At 43.5% G+C, this 18736-nt stretch overlaps 1 protein-coding gene across 1 annotated transcript in view; it reads left to right on the top strand.

Annotated features, from left to right (window-relative positions):
- The window catches only part of PUX1 (plant UBX domain-containing protein 1), a 66844-nt gene that overhangs the window by 30445 nt on the left and 17663 nt on the right, over positions 1–18736 (top strand). The window contains exons 2-5 of the mRNA XM_090016091.1: positions 16279–16390; positions 16565–16630; positions 16906–16973; positions 17171–17300. Of these exons, the coding sequence (XP_089872217.1) occupies positions 16279–16390; positions 16565–16630; positions 16906–16973; positions 17171–17300 (376 nt within the window). The remainder of the gene's footprint in view (positions 1–16278; positions 16391–16564; positions 16631–16905; positions 16974–17170; positions 17301–18736) is intronic.

The following is an 18736-nucleotide window of genomic DNA, read 5'->3' on the forward strand; positions in this document are numbered from 1 at the left end:
ATTGTTTTCATACCATTGTTATTTTCTACATTTCTTGTTGTTTGCTGTTTGTAGGCTTAAGTAAATCTTTTGCTGTTGTTGGTATGAAATTTCTGAGGTATTGATGTTATTGAATGTCTCTGCTGCTCACAAAATATTCCGTTCGTTGTAATATTGTTTAACTCGTTTTCTATTAAGAAACGAGGTAATTGTCCCCGAGTTGTTTAGAATGACTTTGAAGAATTGCCTGTATCAGCCTCGATACTGGTCGGATTCTTGCGTTCTTTAGCTTTCCGGAAAGCTAAAACATTTTCCTACAACTTTGTAGTTGAGGCTATTTCGAGAATCAGTCGTTTGAGTCCCTGAAAAGTACTGTCAAAGTCTCGGACTGAGAGGAATCCACTGTCTCTTGTTTGTTTCAGAACACTCCTAGTGGTGTTCGGTATTTTTTTGTTATCTGGAGATTCCCTGCATGAAAATTCGTTTTGTTTGATTCTGTGGAAATTTAGAATCCAGATCTACAATTTTCATGTTTTGAGTTTTAATTGATTTTTCGTTTAAGTGCCTAAAAAATATTAATCTTTGCTGCTGTTGAATAGTGAAAATTTTAGTTCTTTATTAATAGCTCATACCATTTTTCAGAATTCAAAAATCCGTAGAGCCTTGTAGAAAACTCAGAAAATTCCGAATTTTAGTTTGTTGGAAAGGTCTGGATCTGACCTTCGATTTCTCAGTTGGGAGTTTTCGCAAACTCCGCTGTTTGCGGGGTCAAAAACCCTGTCGAACAGTCTGTCCGCAGAATCCGGAAGTCTGTCATAACCTTGTTTGTCAGTCCCTGTTTCGAGTCCGTACAACGCACACCGCTGATCCGAATCCAGTGTTTACGGATTCGTTGGAAAGCTGTGCGAGTCGCGCACAACTTTTAGTTGGACCACATCTGTCGAAACAGAGTGCACGGGTCTCGAAATTCCATTTTTCCAGAGTCCTATTCAGACTCATTATTGTATAAGCTTTCGCGTGTGTCAAGGTCCATTTGGATCTTAGATCGGTACGTACCGAGTCCACATCGAGTTATTGCATCAAGAATGTAAATGTTTGGCATAAACGCCTTGGGCATCCAAATATTGCTAGGCTTTCATATTTACATTTTGCTAAAACTTTATGTAAATACAACTTCAATTATAATGATTGTATTCTTGGTAAAATGAGAAGTTTACCTTTTGCACAAAGAACTATGTTTTCATCTAAGACGTTTGAAATTGTGCATTCGGATGTATGGGGACCGGCACCCGTAGTGTCTAAGGGAGGTTTTTCATATTATGTTATTTATGTTGATGATTTCTCAAGATATAGTTGAATTTACTTCCTCAAACATAAACATGAGGTTTTATCTACTTTTAAGGTTTTTTCATATGATGATACAAAATCAATTCAATAGTAAACTACAAATTTTTAGAACCGATTCCGGAGGAGAATATCTTTCGAATGATTTCAAAAGTTATATTGAAAATAATGGGATTGTTCATCAAAGGTCTTGTCCAAAAACACCTCAACAAAATGGATTAGCCGAACGAAAACATAGACATATAATAGAAACTACAAGGACTGTAACGCCCCAAAATTTCGACTTGTGATTTCGAAAACATTATCGAAAAACCTTTCAAAGATTTAAAGATTTTACTTTTAAAAACGACATCGGAAGACATTTAGAAAGGAACACAAGTCAACAATCCTTGGTACGTTAGCTGAAAAACCATCATTCACATGTACAACCACTTAAAGAAATTGAAGAAATAAGGCAATAGATTAAAAATCTGCAGTTTATTACAAAATGAGCATTTTGTTCCAAAGTTCAATAAATCTAAAGAAAACTCCAAAAAGACCCAGAGCCAAGCCGCCAGCAGAAAGAAGATAAATCTTGATCCATATTGCACCACGTCATCGGTCGCCAGTGAAGTCCTACTTCTCACCTGCCCATGAAATGGGTCAGTTTCATAACAAACCAGTAGGTGCACGAATAGATAAGTAGAATGAAAATAAAACAGGACATTCATGAGATAAGCAGTTATGATATTAAAACAATCAATACAATTGTAATCAAGTGTAATATGTGCAAAGAGCTATTGTTCGAAGTAGTTCAAGCAGTGTAAGTCTCAATCAACTACAACTACTCAAAAAGATATTCTTTAAGTTCTGATATTAACTGGCCTGTGGGTACGCACAGACGCGAAACGTAGAAACAGCCGAGACCGATCCGGGGGTTTATTATGTCAGGTGTTTTCATTAACCCGGATGGCTTACTGAGTCCGCTCCTAAGGGGACGGTCAGTGACCAAGAGAGTAAATCCCCAAAGGCATTCGTGGCCCATGGATGCATCCAACTTCTGCAGAAGTGCCTGAGAGTTACCACCTAGGATAATTTATGATAATCCCAATTCCCCTAACTCCGATGACTGGGGAAGCCAAGTCTTTTGCCCGTAGGGTGGTTGTTAACAACCTGTCCATCGGAGTTTTTGTACCATCCATCCTCTCCCTTGATGAACCGTGAAGGTCGAATGGGTACGCCGGGGGTTTCTTAACCGCCGCCCCATCCTACATGCTCTGGTCTATTAGACCCACTCGAGCATCTTGCATGTGAAGGCGAGTTGTCACCATTTATGTGATCTCAGCGTTGTGCTAAATGCACGTATCGAGGTTGCTACAACCTCCTCATCCAATCATCGTAACACACATGGGACGTACTTGTCCAAAGTCCGATCGTACCTTTCTAGAGGTACGACTACGATGAGAGGGTAACAATATAATGTTTTATAATTCTTTTGGTTCATACATGACATGTATTGCTCTTTGAGCAATTGGCCTGTGGAGGCCGACATTATCTCATCTATATCAATAAAGTCTTGATTTCCCACTTCAAGGTACTCCATGACCTCTCGTCAAATTTATACCATACCTGCCTTGAGGTTCGGTTACAATAGCAATTTCAGTGGGTTTCTCTCCAGAAATGAGTCTATTCTCAAAGTTTACATTACGTATGAAATTTCAAAAGAATAAGCATGCAGAACAGACAATCACAAGTTAAGTAATCCTACGGGTAAGCAGGTATACCAATTAAACTACTCGATTCTCTCTAGAATGAGTCTACCTATAGAGTTTACTCTAAGCATGTAGTTTCAAAAGAATCATAACGAGTAAAACACTGACTAGCAATTCATAAATTAAATACTTCTTCAGATAAGCATGTATGTAAAATAACTATTCTATCTCAGGAGTCTTATTTTATTTTATTCATCCAAAATCCTCGTGCGACTTTCCTCTACCTCGGGATGTCGTGCAGCTGCGTGCGTCTACGAGTGTAGATGATACGAGGCCCAGGCCGCGGAGCCAGAGCGGGGTTCGATGCGAAGTCTGCAAAAGTGTGAGTATTCAGCGCTATGTTAATTATCATGCGAAGAATAGAAAGTCAGGCCTGTCAATCGAAAAAGAGAGAGGCAGCAGGAGTGTGCCACTGCTGGCCGAAATCAGAAAAGCGACAGGGGGCGAGCCCCTGCCTGCTGACAACAGCGGGGCGATAGGGGCTGAGCCCTCTGTCGAAAACACCGAGGCGGCAGGGGGTCAGCCCCTGCCGACAGCCTCGAGACGACAGAGGGCCAGCCCTTGCCGAAAGCAACGAAGCGACAGGGGCTGAGCCCCTGCCGACAACAACAAAGTGGCAGGGGCTGATCCTCTGCCGGCAACAACAAAGTGGCAGGGGCTGAGCCCCTGCCGGCAACATCAAAGTGGCAGGAGCTGAGCCCCTGCCAGCAACATCAAAGTGGCAGGGGCTGAGCCCCTGCCAGCAACATCAAAGTGACAGGGGCTGAGCCCCTGCCAGCAACATCAAAGTGGCAGGGGCTGAGCCCCTGCCAGCAACATCAAAGTGACAGGGGCTGAGCCCCTGCCGGCAACATCAAATCGGCAGGGGCTGAGCCCCTGTCGACAGACACGAGACGGCAGGGGTCTAGCCCCTGCCGATGGCGATAAGGCGGCAGGGGCTAGCCCCTGCCAACAGACACGAGACGGCAGGGGTCCAGCCCCTGACGACGGCAATAAGGTGGCAGGGGCCCGCCCCTGCCGACAACCGAGAGGCGGCAGGGGGCCAACCCCTGCCGACAAAGAGAAAGAGATCGGGACGGGGGGTGACAGGGAGGGCAACCGACCTCCCGTCGGTTTCCCTATCACCCACAGGGGTGAGGGGGGGTGTCGCAGGGGCCTCAGTCCCCTGCCGGCACTCCGGCGAATTCCCAGAGGGAAAAGGGAACGACAGGGGCCTCATAGGCCACCTGTCGGGCCCCCGATGGGCACAGGGGAGGTGGGAGGCCGCGGCAGGGGTTGTGAGCCGCCTGTCGGCCTCCCGACGAGGTGACAGAGAGGGGGGTGTGAGGAAGAGAAGAGGGAGGAGAACGACATACCTGGGAGGCGGTGGCCGGCGTTGGCGGCGTGCGCAGCAGAGAGGGGGGTCGTCGCGAGGGGATCGAGGGCGGCGCTGGTGGCGTGCGCAGGGAAGAAGGAATTCAGTGCGATGGGGGGCGAAGGGTTGTGTGCCTCCCCTTGCCCACCTGCACAGTTTTTAAAGGCCACAGGGGGGCGATGAATGGGGAAACCCTGGATGGGTTTCCCTAATTCGCCCAATATCGCAGGTGGGGGGGTGGGGGGGGGGGTGTGAGTGCGGCGCTCGGGAGTTGGGTTACTAAAACCCTAATGAAAAGGGGCTCGGGTCGGGTCCGGACCCGACCCGACCCGACCCGGGTCCAATACATTTTTTTTAATTGCGGGTTTTACAAGGACCTTACTCATTTTTCAAAAAATTCTAAAAAGATTTTGGGCCGAAGCGGCTCTTGCATCGGTTTACCTCATAAATCGACTTCCATCCAAAAATTTGAATCAAATATCCCCCTTTGAAACCTTGTATAAAAAGGAACCCGACTACAATAGACTAAATTTTTTTTTTTGTAAATGTTTGGTCCTCACTGACAAGAATGATGAACTATCTCCCAAAGCTATTCCTTGTGCGTTTTTGGGATACTCGAAAACACAAAAAGGATTTAGGTGTTATGATATTAAAAATGACAAACTATATGTTTCAAGAAATGTAACATTTTTAGAAAATATGAGTGGTTTTGAAGAACACAAAACTCATGAAGATAATGCCGATTACTCTTTTGTGTTTGAGTTATTATCTAGAAATGAGGATTTTTTTAGTGATGATGAATTAAATGAGAATGAGAACATAAGTGAAAGTATTCCACAACCCATCCAACGTGAAGAAGAAATGATGGTTGAACCAATTACCTATACACATAGAAATAAAAGTACCTTTAGAAGTGTGCAATAGAGAAGTATAGTGACCCTAGTGAACCTTCCAACCACTCTCGAAGAACCGAAAGATCTTGGAGAAATCCTTCTAGATTTATATCCTATGAGTTTTTTCTCTAAAACATAGGGCATGTCTTAGTGCCATTCACTCATACCAAGAGCCTAAGAATTTTGAAGAAGCTAAGAAAATGATAGAATGGAGGGACACCATGGATAACGAACTTAGAGCCCTCAATAAAGCCAAAACTTGGATCTTTCAATACCTTTCAAAAGGAAAGAAATCAATAGGATGTAGATGGGTTTTTAAAGTCAAAACAAAAGATATAAAGCCCGCCTTGTCGCAAAAGGATATAGTAAAAAATACGACATTGATTACGAAAAAACCTTTGCCCCTGTTGCTCGAATGGTCACCGTAAGATGTTTGATCACTATTGCATCTATTTAAAATAGAATATTTACCAAATGGATGTTAAAAATGTTTTTTTAAATGGGGATCTTAATGAAGAAGTTTACATGGATGCTCCTCCTGGCATGGACGTACCAAAAGAAAAAGTCCTTCATTTGCAAAAAGCGCTCTATGGTTTAAAACAAGCGCCTAAGGCTTGGTATGATCGATTTAATGAAATTATGATTCAAGATGGTTTTACTTCATGTTACACTGACACTGCTCTATTCTTCAAAAGGTCTAATGCAGGAATTGTGATTTTACTGCTGTATGTTGATGACATGTTGATAACAGGTAGTGACATAAAGGGAATCAAAAGTATTAAAACCACTTTAAAAGAAAAGTTTGAAATGTCAAACTTGGGGTATTTGACATACTTTCTTGGTATAGAGGTAGCCTACTCTCATAAAGGCTATTTCCTGTCTCAAATTAAACTTGCGTGCGAGATTCTTGATAGATCAGGTATTTCTGACGATAAAATCTGTGAGACTCCTGAAATTGTGGGATAAAAAATGAAGATCAATGATGGGATTCTCTTGGAGGATCCTACTCCTTACCGGCAACTTATGGGGTCTCTAATGTATCTTAGCATCACAAGGCCAGATATCTCGCATGCCGTGCACACTGCAAGCCATCATGCTTCTACATTCGTCCACATGGGTGCCGTTCTCCGAATTGTCAGATACATAAGGGAAACTTTAAACAAGGGAGTTTTTCTTTCCTCATCTTCTGAGATAAATTTAATTGCATATATTGACTCTGATTGGGGAGGTGACCCAAATAATCGTCACTCCACTATAGGTTTTTGCATTTTTTTAGGTGAATCCCTAATCTCATGGAGATGTAAGAAACAATAGAAGGTGTCTCTATCATCCATTGAAGCAGAATATCGAGCCATGGCTTTTACAACCATGAAAATTGTGTGGATTCATCATCTGCTACAAGACATGGGGATTCAGGTTCATGGACCCACAAAGTTATGTTGTGATAATAAGAGTGCAATCTATATTGCTAAAAAACACACGTTCCATGAACGCACAAGGCATATTGAGATGGACTGCCACCACGTTAGCGAAGCATATTTGCAAAAAATTATAGATCTTCCTTACGTGACCTTAGAGTATCAGTTGGCCGACTTCTTCACCAAAGCGCTCTGCTCTCCAAGATTCAATTTTCTTCTCGGCAAACTCTCGGTCATTACGCCTTAAGTTTGAAAGCGGGTGTTAAATTGTGCCTCTATCTTTGTATTTTTTGTATTTATATATATATATATATATATATATATATATATATATTTCACATCATATAACCCCAAGGGTATTTCAGTATTTTCCCTTTTTGCACATATTCACATTTGTGAATATGTTTGTAAACTTTTTCTCTTTTTCCTTTTTCTTTCTTTTCTTTTTTCTTTTCCTTCTTGTTGACTTAGTCAACTCTTGGAGGGGGTCCAACACTAGATGTTGGACCCCTCCAACTCCAATAGTTAGATTTCTAACCGTTGGAGGGGCTCCAAGGTCTAGTGGGAGCCCCTCCAAGGGTCCCTCTTTAGTATAAATAGGGGTGACCCAATTGTTCAATAAAATTCTTTATATTTTGGCATTTGTGTTCTCCATTTGTACCTCGTGTACATTTTGTTCTAAGTGTTCTAGTGCCTTTGTGCACATATCCCTTTGTGGAGGTGGTGTTTATTTTGCACATTATCTCTTTTGAGATATTTTCACAATGGGTTCAACACACTTAAAAATATTCTGAATCGTAATTTTACAATTTTGGGTTTTAAAGACCTCTTAAGGGTCAACTCCCTCATTTGTGTAGAGACCATTAGACGGGAACCCACACACCCTAGGAGCCGTAAGAGCGATTCGGGGGCCGATTCTTGCGCAAGGGAGAGGACTTTTGTGATTTTGTCAAGTAAGAGTGCATTTTCACCATTTTTCCACTCAAGTGGGTTAAGGTAAAAAATTCTTATTCTTTGCTTCTTATTGAGTTTTTTTGAGGTAATGTGTGGCTGGTGTTAGTAGTAGTGTTGTCGCGGGCACAAAAAGAAGCGGAGGAGGAGAATGAAGTTCTTCGAGAAGAGGTAGAGTTAGAGGCTCTATTAGGAGCTTTTTCTCTCTTAGGACTGCCCTTGGGGCGCAATGTGACATTCGTACTGCTATGACTCCTCAACATTTGGTCGATTAGATAAATGTTGCGGTTGTCAACATTCGTACTACTAGGACTTAAGTTTGTTATGTGTGTTAAACTTGTTGTTGAATATTTGTATGTATGCCTATATTTTTATTTGGTGGTTAATCGGTTATGTTTTATTTTAGATCCTTCGATGTCGTCTTCACGATCATGTCATAGAGATGATCCTATATGACGATACTGCAGAAACATGGGTGATGTACCACAACAAGGGTCATTATTGAGATGTGTTTTATGGTGCTATTATTAGAGGTGGGCTGCATAGATTTAAGCAATATATTGCAAGTGTTCCCTTGCGACTTACATTGTACAGTTGCGCTAGAGTCTGTTTTGCTTTTGTTGAGTCTGATGTAAGCTGCCCGGTTCAGGTGAATCAATACCCCGAAGGGGCAGCCCGTATACTTGAACTGTAATAGCCTGCGGGCAAAATTGTGAATGAATTAAATGCGTTGAGCTTTCTTTTGTTCACCCTCGTTGTGATTTCTTCTTGTGATTGCAACTTCTCTCCCTCTATTCTCTCTTGCTCTCTTGCACTCTGATCATAAGCTTCCGCGACCGGCAAGCGAGCTGACGAGTAGGCTTGCGGCGGTAAGGAAGGACCGTCGCGCCGCGCTGGCCCATTGAAGGAAATAGGCCCGTGACAAGTGGTACCAGAGCCCGTTCTCGTGCTGGGGAAGGGACTCCGGAGTCGGTGTCGACAGACACGCCGACAGGCTGCGATTTGTGAGCAAGACATCGTGGCGCCTTATCAACACTTGCGCAACACCAGAGGCAAGGCAGTTGCCGAAGCTGAGGAGATGGGTTCACCTCGGGGCCAAGAAGAGTTGGCTGCAACTGTTAACAAGTTGGTGGAAGATGTGACTTCGCATGATGAAGCGATTTCACGCGCATGTGAATCATTCAATGGATTGAATGATGTGGTGGCGAGCCTGCAAGAGCATGTGAACTTACTAATGGGGCAGGTCACTTCGTTGACGACTACAGTGACCGATCTTGAGTTGAGGAACCGTACGTTGCAGCGGACGGTGACCCTGAATGGCGGAAATGGTGAGAGACCATCAAGGATTGATGTACCTAGACCCGCAAAATTCAATGGTTCTCGTGACAGCAAGGCCATTGAGAACTTCTTGTTCCAAGTAGAAGACTACTTGGATATCCAAAATGTGACCCTTGAAGATCTGAGGATCAAGGCTGCAACGGCCTTACTTGATGGTGATGCTATCGCTTGGTGGAGGCGGAAGCGCAATGATATGGAGAGGGGTCAATGTGTGATAGACACCTTTGACGACTTCAAAGTAGAGTTGCGCAACTACTTCATGCCAAGAAATGCGCAGAGACAGGCTTACCGGATGGTTCGTGAACTCAAACATACTGGTTCGTTGCAAGACTATGTCCGAACGTTCCAGAAGCTTATGCTGGAGATACCTAACATGCCAGAAGACGACATGCTCAACTGGTTCATTGTGGGACTTCAACCATGGGCACAGTCCGAAGTGGAAAGGAGCAACCCCCGTATTTTGGAAGATGCATATGTGGCGGCTGAGCGCTTAGTTGATACTCAGCGCAAACCTTTCACCCCATCAACCAAAGTTGGGAAGAAGCCTGACCACGAAGGTAAGAAAGATGAGAAGCGCAACGATAAAGGTGAGGCGTCGACACGCCATCAATCCGAAAAGAAACAGAACTACACAAAGCATAACAACAGCAACAAGGGTGCGGTTGTGACATGTTGGTTCTGTGGTGATAGACATATCGCCCGGCAATGCCCAAAGCGCCTTGTAAAGGACGACGGGCAAGCCAATGCTGCACAGGAAGAATGCAGCGATACTGAAGGCAGTGACACTGAGACCATGCAACCGAGGATGGGCGCCATGCGATCGATTAACGCAGCTAGAAGTTGCGCAGCTAAGAACATGCAGGTCAGTAAGGAACTTATGTACGTAGAAGTCATTATGAATGGAAAGTCTACTTCGGCAATGGTAGACTCCGGGGCCACACACAACTTTGTCTCGCGGGAAGAGGCAGAGCGGTTGGGCTTGAAAACAGGGCCAAAGCAGAGGACTATCAAAACAGTAAACTCTGAGGCCAAGCCCATTCTTGGTGAAGCAAGAGATGTGGCTACTCAAGTGGGGAGTTGGGTCGGCAAAGCCAACTTCTCTGTGGTGCCCCTGGACGATTTCAAGGTGATTCTGGGTATGAAGTTTCTGCGAAGCCAGAATGTGATGATGCTGCCAAAGTTTAACACGTTGACGATCATGGGATCAGACCTGTCCCACACAGTGCAGTGCCTTACGCAGAAAGGCAAGTCTTCAGTGTTATCAGCAATGCAACTGAAGAAGGGTGTCAAGCATGGGGAGCAGACATTCTTAGTTGCAGTGCGTGCAGATGAAGGGAAGGTAGAAGCAGTAGTGCCGCCGACCCTAGCCCCTCTATTGGAGGAGTTTCGGGGGGTGATGCCTCCGGAATTGCCAAAGCGTCTTCCGCCAAGACGCGAGGTCGACCACAAGATTGAGTTGACCCCGGGAGCAAAGCCTCCCGCAATGGTTCCATACCGTATGGGGCCAGCAGAGTTGAAGGAGCTGCGCAGGCAGCTAGACGAGATGTTGGACGCAGGCATTGTTCGTCCATCAAAAGCCCCATTTGGTGCCCCGGTCCTTTTTCAGATGAAACATGATGGCTCTAAACGGTTATGTGTGGATTATCGGGCCTTGAACAAGGTCACGGTAAAGAACAAGTACCCATTGCCATTGATAGCAGACTTGTTCGATCAGCTAGGCAGTGCCCGTATCTTTTCCAAGCTAGATCTGCGATCGGGTTACTGGCAGGTGAGGATTGCCGAAGGTGATGAGCCGAAAACAACTTGTGTCACCCGCTATGGTGCTTACGAATTTCTAGTAATGCCATTCGGGTTGACAAATGCTCCAGCCACGTTCACGACTTTAATGAATCAAATTTTCTACCCTTACTTAGACAAGTTTGTGGTAGTCTACCTGGATGATATCGTGATCTACAACAGTAACATGGAGGAACATGTCGGGCACTTGCGAACAGTGTTTCAGGTGCTGAAGGAGAATGACCTCTGTGTTAAACGAGAGAAGTGTCTCTTCGGGCAGGAGGAGATCAGCTTCCTTGGCCACGTTGTGGGGCGTGGTGTGCTGCGTATGGATGGGCAAAAGATAAAGGCCATCCAGGAATGGGTTCCGCCAAGCAAAGTGCCAGAATTGCGGTCATTCCTCGGCTTGGCAAATTATTATCGGCGTTTCATCGAAGGTTATTCCCTCATTGCTACGCCCCTCACAGATTTGTTGAAGAAGAATCGGGTATGGCTCTGGACAGGAGCGTGCCAAGATGCCTTCGAGGGCTTGAAGAAAGCCTTAGTGAGAGAGCCAGTGCTGCGACTGCCTGATCATTCGAGACCCTTCGAAGTCCACACCGATGCCTCAGACTTTGCCATTGGCGGAGTTATTATGCAAGACGGGCATCCGATCGCATATGAGAGTCGTAAGCTGAAGGATGCAGAGAGGCGGTACACAGTGCACGAACGTGAGATGACCGCCATTGTGTATTGCCTCAGGACCTGGCGGCACTACCTTTTGGGTGCCGAGTTCGTCGTCAAGACGGACAATGTGGCCACGAGCTATTTTCAGACGCAAAAGAAGTTGACGCCCAAGCAAGCTCGATGGCAGATGTTTTTGGCTGAGTTCGACTTTGCCTTAGAGTACAAGGTTGGAAAAACCAATGTTGTGGCGGATGCCCTGAGCCGTAGGGCTGAATTAGCTGCTGCGCGCACAGAGCCTTCTGAAGTGCATTTGGAGGGTGCATTGCTGAGCCGCATCCGTGAGGGTACACAGCAGGATCCGACCGCACAACACCTTGTTTCTCTGGCGCAGGCAGGGAAGACTCGGCGATTTTGGCTACAGGATGGCCTACTTGTAACAAAAGGGGGACGCATCTTTGTACCACGGTGGGGAAGCCTTCGTCGAGAGCTACTCAAGGAGTGCCATGATACACTATGGGCCGGCCATCCTGGTCAGGAGCGGACCTTAGCACTCCTTGAGCGCGGCTACTATTGGCCGCAGATGAGAGACGATGTTGAGGGGTATGTGCGGACATGCCTCATCTGCCAGCAAGATAAGGGGACAAACCAGAAGGCTGCCGGTCTCCTTGAGCCTCTACCAATTCCAGAACGTCCTTGGGAAAGCATCTCTATGGACTTTATTGTTAGTCTGCCAAAGGTAGAGGGCCTCAGTTATATTTTAGTCGTGGTGGATCGTTTCTCAAAGTATGCCACCTTCATCTCAGCTTCCAAGGAGTGCCCTGCAGAGTTGTTCGTAAAGCATGTGGTGAAGCACTGGGGCATACCAAAGAGCATTGTGAGCGATCACGATGCTCGCTTCACGGGCAAGTTCTGGCGTGAAGTATTTCGGTTACTTGGCTCTGATTTGTTGTTTTCAACAAGCTTCCATCCGCAGACAGATGGGCAGACAGAGCGCATCAACGGGATACTGGAGCAGTACCTTAGGCACTTTGTTAGTGCCAATCAGAAAAATTGGGTGAAGCTCCTTGATGTGGCACAGTTTTGTTATAATCTGCAGAAGAGCGAATCTTCAGGCCACAACCCGTTTGAGATAGCCACGGGGCAGTAGCCACTGACCCCGCACACTCTTGTCGCACAAGAAAAGGGAAGGCCATCCTTCGCCTATCAGTTTGTTCGCGACTGGCACGAGCAGAATGAGTTGGCGAAAGCATTCTTACACAAAGCGGCGAAGAGAATGAAGAAGTGGGCGGACAAACACCGTCGGCCCGCAGGGTTCCAGGTTGGGGACCAAGTGTTGGTGAAATTATATCCTGGTCGAACAGGCATCTTCCGCGGGCGGCACCGCGGACTACTCAGAAAGTATGAGGGACCCTTCACCATCACAAAGAAGGTGGGCAAGCTGGCATATAAGCTGGAGTTGCCCCCAGACTTCAAGGTGCACCCGGTGTTCCACGTGTGCAACCTCAAACAGTTCCATCCAGATGATGGAGACCCGGAACGCAATGTGCCGCAACGCGCTCCCATCATGCAGAGGGCCCCGGCAGCACAACGGGCCGAGAAGCACCTCAGTCAGATCCTTCGCCACAAGGTCAACTACTTGGGGCAAGCGAAGAAATACTTGGTGCAGTGGGAGGAAACAGCGGAACCAACGTGGGAGCCTGCATTTCGAATGAACAGCCGCTACCCGGCTGAAGTCAGGGCTTATCACGAAACAGATGGCGCCGAGGACGGCGCATGATTTGAAGGGGGGAGCATGTTCCCTTGCGACTTACAGTGTACAGTTGCGCTAGAGTCTGTTTTGCTTTTGTTGAGTCTGATGTAAGCTGCCCGGTTCAGGTGAATCAATACCCCGAAGGGGCAGCCCGTATACTTGAACTGTAATAGCCTGCAGGCAAAATTGTGAATGAATTAAATGCGTTGAGCTTTCTTTTGTTCACCCTCGTTGTGATTTCTTCTTGTGATTGCAACTTCTCTCCCTCTATTCTCTCTTGCTCTCTTGCACTCTGATCATAAGCTTCCGCGACCGGCAAGCGAGCTGACGAGTAGGCTTGCGGCGGTAAGGAAGGACCGTCGCGCCGCGCTGGCCCATTGAAGGAAATAGGCCCGTGACAGCAAGTCTTCATAAAAAAATACGTCTATGTGATTCTCCATCTATTCTTGCCACTTTTTGTGCTAATGTTATTGTTGAACTATAAGCAATTGAAAGAATAAGAAGATTGCAAAGATGCAAAGAAGGACTTCCAACCATTGTTCAAGATTTTAAAGATGATGGTGATGACCTACTTGCCAAAAAAAACGTGAGTATGAAGAGGTCATGGTGCGGCAGTTGGATGCAACAATGAGGATTTTCTATCCTAATTCTTGGCCTAAAAAAATAGGATCTTTATAGTTTAGACTTTAGAAATAAAGATTAACAAATAAGACATTAGTTACATGTAATGTTTTTAGTTATCATGAACTCTCAATAGTTTAATTATGATTTATAACATTTTAGTATGACTTGAATGTGAATTTAATACTGTTAAAGCTTTAATTGTGTTTAAATTATGTAATTTCTTTTATTTACATTCTCAGTTATCAGTTGCATGGTTTGTTTTATGTGTAATCATTTTTTTAGATTTTTTTGGATTTCTTTTTTAAAATTATGATACAATACGATACATATCTTATTTTGGACCCGACTGATACGGGTAACGGTATGATACAACCTTGATTTAAATGATGCATAGAAAAAACCTAGTTATTTTATAAACTGGTAATGAGAAAACTTGGTGCAAAAAATTCCATCTTTGATAACCTTGAAAACCTGGTTTCTCTGTTTTGGTGATTAGTTAACATAGTAATTATTGTTGTTTGGATCCTATTCTTCATCCATTTCATTTGCCTTTCCTACGAAAACCCTAAACTTCTCTTTGCTGTTCCATGTGGAAACTTCATGAGATAGGCATGCATTAACTAAGCCAAACTACAATACCATGTGGAAGCTAACTTTTCTCCTCATAGTTCATCATTTTATCCCTTGGTTAGCCATTACAAGATATATGTTATAGTATGCATATGATAAATAGAAAAAGCAACCTATGCATGAACTGTATGAAAACCACCTAGAATATGGTAAATGAACGACTTGAATAGTAACAATCAAGCACCAACACAGGTTCACATACTACCCTTCCTGAATATTAGTGATAGATCTTATGCGGCAGACCTTATCCTAAAACCTTTGACTATATAGAATGAGGCCAAAGAGTAAAGTGTCTATCTGACTTGCACGTACAATGTATGAAGGTGTAGCTGTTGTAACACTAGACTAGAGTAGTCATGAATAGTATTTATATGAAAGTAACAGTCAGGTGGTCTAGTATAAGGATTTGCTGTTATAGTTACGTGCTATGTCACATGGGTGCAGGTGCGGGTGCGGGTGCGGGTGCGGGCGCGGGTGCGGGTGCGGGTGCGGGTGCGGGGATTCGGCACTTCCAAAAAACCCGGGTGCGGGGGTGCGGCAGGGGCAAAAATGTAATAAGTAATATATATATATATATATATATATATATATATATATATATATATATATATATATATAAAGGGGGTTGGGGAATAGGCGGGGTTTTTTTTTAAAAAGGGGGTTGGGGAATAGGCGGGGTTTTTTTTTTAAACTTTGCAGCTGTCAGGCAGCTGCTGTCAGCAGCTGACAGGCAGCTGCTGACAGCAGCTGACAGACAGCTGCTGCAGCTGTGCTGACAGCTGCTGTCAGCAGCTGTGCGTGAAAACTGAAAAACTTACTTTATGCTAGTCTGTCAGCAGCTGACAGACTAGCATAAAGTTTTTTTAAAAAAAATTCGAAGCCCATTTGGGCAATTTTTTTTTTTAAAAATGGACATTAATGATCCTGGGTGCGGTCAACGCACCCAGGATCGAGTTGACCGCACCCGGTGCGGCACCCGCACCCGCACCCGGTGCGGCACCCGCACCCGCACCCGCACCCGCACCCACGTCGAGTCGCGTCGACGCGGGTGCGGCACCCTCCTAGCCGAATCCCTGTGACATAGGTTACGTGTATTTGAATCTCATAAATGTATTAGTATGGAGAGTTTTTAACCTAATTTCCATTAGAATGAAGCAAAATAGTGCATGTTTCTCTGATTTCTAGAACACAAAAGTTGACTTTTGAAACTGTCCAAACGACCGAGACTAGACTGTCTCTCTTCCTCGATGGCCATATTTACAGAACCCTCAGATTGTGATGATGGGAACAAAATCTTTTTGTGCTTTTAAGCAAAGAGGGTGGGCTTGGATTATAGCTGCCCGCATTTAGATGGTCTCTCCTAAATAGTCGCCTCCCTTCTTTCTCTTGTTTCTAACTCTTTTTCTTTTTCTTTTTTGTCCTATTTTTTCACCACCTCAATTAAGAAAAATGTATTTTGACACAGATGAAATGCATCCATAGATAGAGAGACTCATGATTTTGTGCCATTTTACTATACATAACATGCTTATGTAAGAATTATGTAATCACACCTAGAATTAGGTACACATTCCTAGAAGCACAAAATCTGGCATCTTATTCATGCATGCTTACATGGTAAATGGTCTTTACAAGGTTCATTAAGCGTTTTCTTCTCCTTTTTCTTCAGTTTGCAATTAGTGATGTGACATACATGCAGTTAGTTTTCCAAGTCCAGTGGATAATTTTTCAGTACACTATGATAGTTATTTGTACTTCACAAAGAAAGATGCTAAATTTATTTGTTTTTGCTTTGACTCTTTAGGCCAAACTTGCTGCTGTGGCAGAAGAACTTGGGCGAGATATTCATGTATTTATGAACTCAGCTAGCATTACATCTTCTGATGTAGTTTCTCCTGTGTCAGTGTCCCATAGTGGTATGGACCCATGGTTCTATGTTTGATTTGGAGCTACACTATACCTTTGATGTGATGGAATATACTTTTAACCACAATCCAGCAGTGAATATGTCAAATTTGGGATATTTAAGTTTTATTTCTCAATTCAGTGTACAACCATATGCTTATGTAGAGTGTTGATATTCCTGACAGAGGAAGATGATTTCTATGAATTCACTGCAGAGGATTATTACAGAATATTGTCAAGTAGGAAGGAAGGTAATGTAAGCCTCTTCCTCTATAGTTCATCCTTAAAGTTGCTGAGTGTTGAGGCTGTGTTGGTATCAACTGAAACATGCATGCTCATTTGAGACTTGGGTAGCTTGCCTTAGTTGACTTAGTCATGCAACATTAGGCTCAGGCCAAGAATTGGGCATTGTTATGCAAATTCATTTACAATTCTTTCAAACATGTGTGGTATGTTTATATAGAGGTACACATTTTTTCTGTACTATATCTTGCACTCTTTGAGATCCTTCAGTGGTTGGCCCCAGATAAATTCCTAAAGACCCGCAAAATCCGAGAAGAGGAAGAGGCTGCTCGTAGATCAAGATTTACTAAGGTATGTATTCAAAGCTGATGCCTGAATAACAAGCCTGTTGCATGCAACACATTCATATCGTCTTGGAAGGTGATAATCTTGTCCAAAAGTTTCAAAACAAAGTAAAAAAACATCATATTGTCCATTCTTTTCCATCCACCTTAAAATTTGTTGTTTTCATACTATCTTGGTCATTTACTTTCTCCAATATTCTGCAGGCTATAATTCGGATTCGTTTCCCAGATGGCTACATTGTGGAAGCAAAATTTTATCCAACAGAGACCATTGCAAATCTTATAGATTTTGTGAAAAAAATCATTGCTGAACCTGATGTTCCCTTTTATCTCTGTGAGTAGTGTTTGCATTTAAAATATATACAGGTTTAGTTTACGGAGGCAGGCTCTTATCTATGTTAAGATTCTGCTATAATACAAACTTGTTTTCTGTGTAATCTCTGACTGCTTGCATTTTCAGTAGAATCTGTTGTAGTTGCTTACTTATTGGGCTATTATTGTCTTTTCCCTGATTTCATTCACAAATGTGCTTTTGAGAGATGATGATTGAGACATACAAATTTTAACATCTGTTCCTGAAGATGCAATATATAGGTTCAATAAACTGAGGATACAGGACACAGACATGCAAGCATGTACAAATGGGATATTTTTGGCTGTTATCTTTTCTTTGTGATGGGTAATTCCAGTAGGCATCTAGTAAATCTGTAACAGGAAAATCCGTGAGAGGGATTTCAATTGTGGGGTGCCTTTCTTCAGTAGTTCTCCTTGTTGCGTATGTGAGGGCATGCCGCTGAGAGAGAAAGAAATGCTTGAATTCCTGGGATGTGTGAAGTCCTGGACAAGTCAGTGATTGGCTACTTGTTTTAGAGATTGATGGACAATAAAAAGTCATGCCTCACCTCTATGATTATGGTTCTACTCAGTTCTCATGATATGCCTTGTTATGCGACGTGTGACTGACATAATCCAGGGATGTATCTCACCAACTTTTTTTGTGCAATTTAAAATTTGTCTGATATTTCATATTATTAAAAAAACTTTTTCTACTTGGTATTTTAGGATATTTCCTATTTTTTGTTGTCTGACATTCTATTACTATCACCTCTTTCTTTCCATTCTCTTTGTGATCCTCGAAAAACTTTTGTTCTAGTATTTTACAAATAGATTGTGTATTTAGTTATTGGCCTTCTTCTGATTTTCTCTCTCCTTTGTTTCATATTTCTTCCATTTTTTTCTTTTTCTTCTAGAAGACATGAGGGCCACTCAAATTGATTCAGTTTGCCCTATTATCTTTTCTGTATTTGTCATCTTCAACTTCTTAGGGCTGTTGTCCTTTCTTTCTTGTTTCAAAGTTATTGAAGTGTTGCATTATTTTTTCTTTATTTCTCATCTTCAACTTCTCAGGGCTGTTATCCTTTCTTTCTTGCTTCAAAGTTGTCTCAACCTCTTATGTTCTTAACTCTTTTCATAGAGTTGTTTTTCCTTTTCTGATAGGCAAGATGGGGGATAACCCCGTGGAATTTGAACCTAGGACCACTCGGTTATGATAATGTGACCTAACCGTCCAGCTATCTCATTCGACCCCCATATTTGTCTTACACACGTAAATGCAATTGCTTTTAGATTTCTCTTATTTCCATCATTTCCATAAATTGTAGATGAACTACTAAAATGCTTCTTTTAGCTTTGTTAGCATTTTTTTGAGCTGTGCTACGTGAGTTACTTTTGCCTGCTTTCTGTAGTCTGAAGGCAGCCCACTTGAATGCA

The sequence above is a fragment of the Nuphar pumila genome, chromosome 8 (genome assembly GCF_984573655.1).
Source record: "Nuphar pumila chromosome 8, dmNupPumi1.hap1.1, whole genome shotgun sequence".
Classification (NCBI taxonomy): Eukaryota; Viridiplantae; Streptophyta; class Magnoliopsida; order Nymphaeales; family Nymphaeaceae; genus Nuphar; species Nuphar pumila.